General features: G+C 50.8%; 1 protein-coding gene across 1 annotated transcript in view; it reads left to right on the forward strand.

Moving 5' to 3' along the window:
* The window catches only part of LOC113208558 (cytochrome P450 4C1-like), a 9,369-nt gene extending 6,151 nt beyond the window's left edge, over positions 1 to 3,218 (forward strand). The window contains exons 7-12 of the mRNA XM_026425605.2: positions 196 to 397; positions 888 to 994; positions 1,090 to 1,158; positions 1,397 to 1,568; positions 1,684 to 1,863; positions 1,943 to 3,218. Coding sequence (XP_026281390.1) covers positions 196 to 397; positions 888 to 994; positions 1,090 to 1,158; positions 1,397 to 1,568; positions 1,684 to 1,863; positions 1,943 to 2,136 — 924 coding nt within the window. The 3' untranslated portion in view covers positions 2,137 to 3,218. The remainder of the gene's footprint in view (positions 1 to 195; positions 398 to 887; positions 995 to 1,089; positions 1,159 to 1,396; positions 1,569 to 1,683; positions 1,864 to 1,942) is intronic.
* Positions 3,219 to 3,458: the final 240 nt, after the last annotated feature.

Below are 3,458 nucleotides of genomic sequence, written 5' to 3' on the forward strand. Positions count from 1 at the left end.
TAAGAGCAGATACAGCACGGCCCAGTGCGCCCCAGGGTTAGCGAGGTCGGGGCGGGGCGACGCGAGGCGGGGCGGGGCGTGGCGGGCCGAGGCGGGGCACGATCATTTTATTAAATAGAATCAAAACGCCGGAACAGGCAAAAGGGGAGGGGGCGGATGGAAACTGCTTCCAACCGCACTATGCTTGATGAACAGGTAATCAGGAAGCGCAAGTTGGAGTACGTCGAGGACCGTCGGCGAGCCTCTGCGGCGGCGGCGCAAGGGAACGGGCCGCCGGCCGCCAGCAGGCGCGCCAAGGGGCTGCCCACGCCACCGGTCACCAGGACCGAGTCGGAGGTGCTCGAGGCCAAGGTGGACGCCGCCACCGGACTCGGCCCGGACGAGGACAACGTCTACGGTAAGGGGAAGCCAACCAGGCCATGCAAACTTAGCGTTTTTGGTCGTGCCCATCACTGTAAATGGGTTGGCGGCGTCCTTTGACGCCAAATTTTGGCGATCTTTTCCTGGACGCCAAATTTTGGCGATCTTTTCCTGGACGCCAAGAATTGGCGTCTTATGACGCAAAAATTTTGCGTTCTTTAGAGGACGTTACATTTACAGTGATACGTCTACTAAACGGTTCGCCGTGAAAACGTACCTTTAATTTCATAAACTGGTCTCGGATCTTACAGAGAACGCATTGACACCCAAGACCAGGTCTTAAAATTCAAGGGACTTTTCTCATCATGTTATTGTTACATAAAATTATCAATAGGCTCACTTAAACTAAATTTTTAAATTTAACTTATCCTATCATGACTTTTCGAACTCGAACCGTTTAAGTGATGTATACTCCAATAATGGCAAAAAATGCCCTGCGTACAACGTCCAATAAATCCCGCCCACAGGAAGGAAAAAGAGGAGCGCCTTCCTGGACCACCTCCTCGAGCTGGCCGAGACGGAGAACCTCAGCGACGAGGACATCAGGGAGGAGGTCGACACCATCATGTTCGAGGTGAGTCGGCGTGGATGTAGTATAGAGTGGCGCGAGAGTCGACCGCGGCGCACCTCCCTTGCTTCCTCACGACAGTGTACCCCGTTTGTGCGCAGGGGCACGACACCACAGCGGCGGCACTGAGCTTCGCGGCGTACTCCTTGGCCACCAACCAGCACGTGCAGGTAGAGCCCAACCTCATCCGCAATGAGTGCGTCGAGTCAATGTCGCCTTCCTTGCGGTCCTAACCCCGCCCCCTCTTTCCCTCTCTCTCTCTTTCTTCAAACCGCAGGCACCTTCACCTCCACCTACTTGCGGCTTATGCGACATTTTCACGGCTCGTGTAATTCCGGTCTACGCACAAACTTATCTTCTGTTTTTTTAAAAATATTTTCTAAACGTTATGGCTTCAATCACGCAAAGGATAAGCTGTTCGACGAGATGCAACACATCTTCGGGGACTCTGACCGGGACGCCACGTACCAGGACCTGGCCGACATGAAGTACCTCGAGCGCGTCATCAAGGAGACCCTGCGGCTGTACCCCAGCGTGCCAATGTTCTGGCGAGACATCCGAGAAGAGGTCACCCTCGGCAGTCAGTTTTCAATTGTTATTTGTTTTTTTTATTAATTTTTCGAAGGAGATGTATCATCATTTTTTGAAATTTCGTCTATTGGTTTGATGAGTACTTGAACAATCGCTGCCCCCAGGCGGATTCGTCCTCCCGGCCGGCTCCACGGCGTGCTGCAACATGTACATGCTCGGCCGCAACCCGGACGCCTTCGAGGACCCGGAGCTGTTCGACCCGGACCGCTTCCTGCCGGACAGGTGGAGCGGGAAGCACCCCTTCGACTATACGCCCTTCTCGGCCGGGCCCAGGAACTGCGTCGGTAGGGCGCACAGCAAACGGAGGAAACATCACACGCTTCCAAGTCCACGTCCAATTTAATTTCCTTTTTTTGTTCCCAGGCCAAAAGTTTGCGATGCTGGAGATGAAGGTGACCCTATCAAAGCTGGTCCGCAACTTCAGGCTGCTGCCGCCGCCGCAGCGCTTCAGCCTGGATCTGGCCGTCGAAGTGGTTCTCAAGTCCAGATCCGGGGTGATGCTCCGAGTCGAGAAGAGAGCGCTCAAGCCCTCAAAGCCGAGCAGGAACAGCGCCTAGAGAGGGACCGTTTGGTGTGAAAAGCCAAAATTACTATGCCAAACGTTCGGCTCCTCACGGTCAAAAAACAATGTCTGTTTTCGTTCTGTTTTTTAAGAAAAAACTTAGGTTCAAATTCCCATTGGGATAGCAATGGCAACGCGATTTTGATCATCAGTTCTTGTGGCCATGACAATACTATGCATGGCCATGGCTATTTTATAGTCCTAAGTTACAGATTTTTTCAAAGTCAACTTATGGGAGTTTCCTTAAGACGTTGTTTTTACCGTACTCTGTCGAACACTTGAAAGTGCGCTACTACCATATTAAAGAATTGTACCATCAGTATACGCGCTGTTGCGCGGACGGTCTTATTCTAAACAAGAACTTTTCAAATAAAGGAAACATTGTAAAAGTGCAAAAGAGCACATATGAGAGACGCTGAATTCAAGTTTTAGTTTGTCTATTTATTGAAGATGAAGGTAATTTAGGGGTGGGACTATAAAAACATTATTGGCCAAGACGCGGTTCTAAGTAGGACCATTGCAAATGAATGAAGGTTGAGGAAAAGTTTGCAGCGCCGGAGCCAATGGGAAACACTGTCGTACTTAATGGCGCCCTCGAGGCATCATCTGTCGACACCTTCCACCCCACTTAAAAAAAAGTGGTAAGGCCGACGGCAGCAAATCCCTCAAAGGCAGAGCGACAAAATGAACAAAAAAACAAAACAACGACCTAATGGTGGTCGTGTTGTGTGGGGACTTCCGGAAAGCCGGAACCATTTCCAGACAGCACCCGCACGCGCTGCACGACGGAAGACGACGGGAGGCGGGGCGGGGCGACGACGTCCAACGACCGGCAAGTGCGGCTCGCGGGACGATTCAAAAGAACCGCGCCAGACTGTGTTGTTGCGGAGGACGCGTGTTTAGTGAGTGTGTTTGTTTTTTAAAATGTGTAAAAACTATTTAGAAAACTTAAAAAAAAAGAAAAGAAAAAAAGGCCCGATTTTTTTTCAGGAAAATTCTGGTGAAAATTCGAGGAATATGTTTTCTGTAAGCTTGTGTTAAAAAAAAAAACTTCGAAATAATAAAACTCATTTTGTAGATTTTTTTGGAACTTTATTTTATAAAGTCCTATTTTGCATCATCATCAGACGATAAACAAATAAAAGGTCGCTCAAGCACAGCGCGAGATGGGTGGGCGACGAGAAGGAGGCAAGCAGAGGGGAATCCCCTCTGATGATGGACGGTATTGGAAGTGTGAATATGGCATGAGCCCCGGCTGTCGTGCGCCGCGCGGGGCGGGCGGGGTCGGCGGGGGTCTTTGCGTGCTGGAGCGCGCGG

The sequence above is a fragment of the Frankliniella occidentalis genome, unplaced genomic scaffold (assembly GCF_000697945.3).
Source record: "Frankliniella occidentalis isolate FOCC.00 unplaced genomic scaffold, Focc_3.1 Scaffold160, whole genome shotgun sequence".
In the NCBI taxonomy this organism is placed as follows: domain Eukaryota; kingdom Metazoa; phylum Arthropoda; class Insecta; order Thysanoptera; family Thripidae; genus Frankliniella; species Frankliniella occidentalis.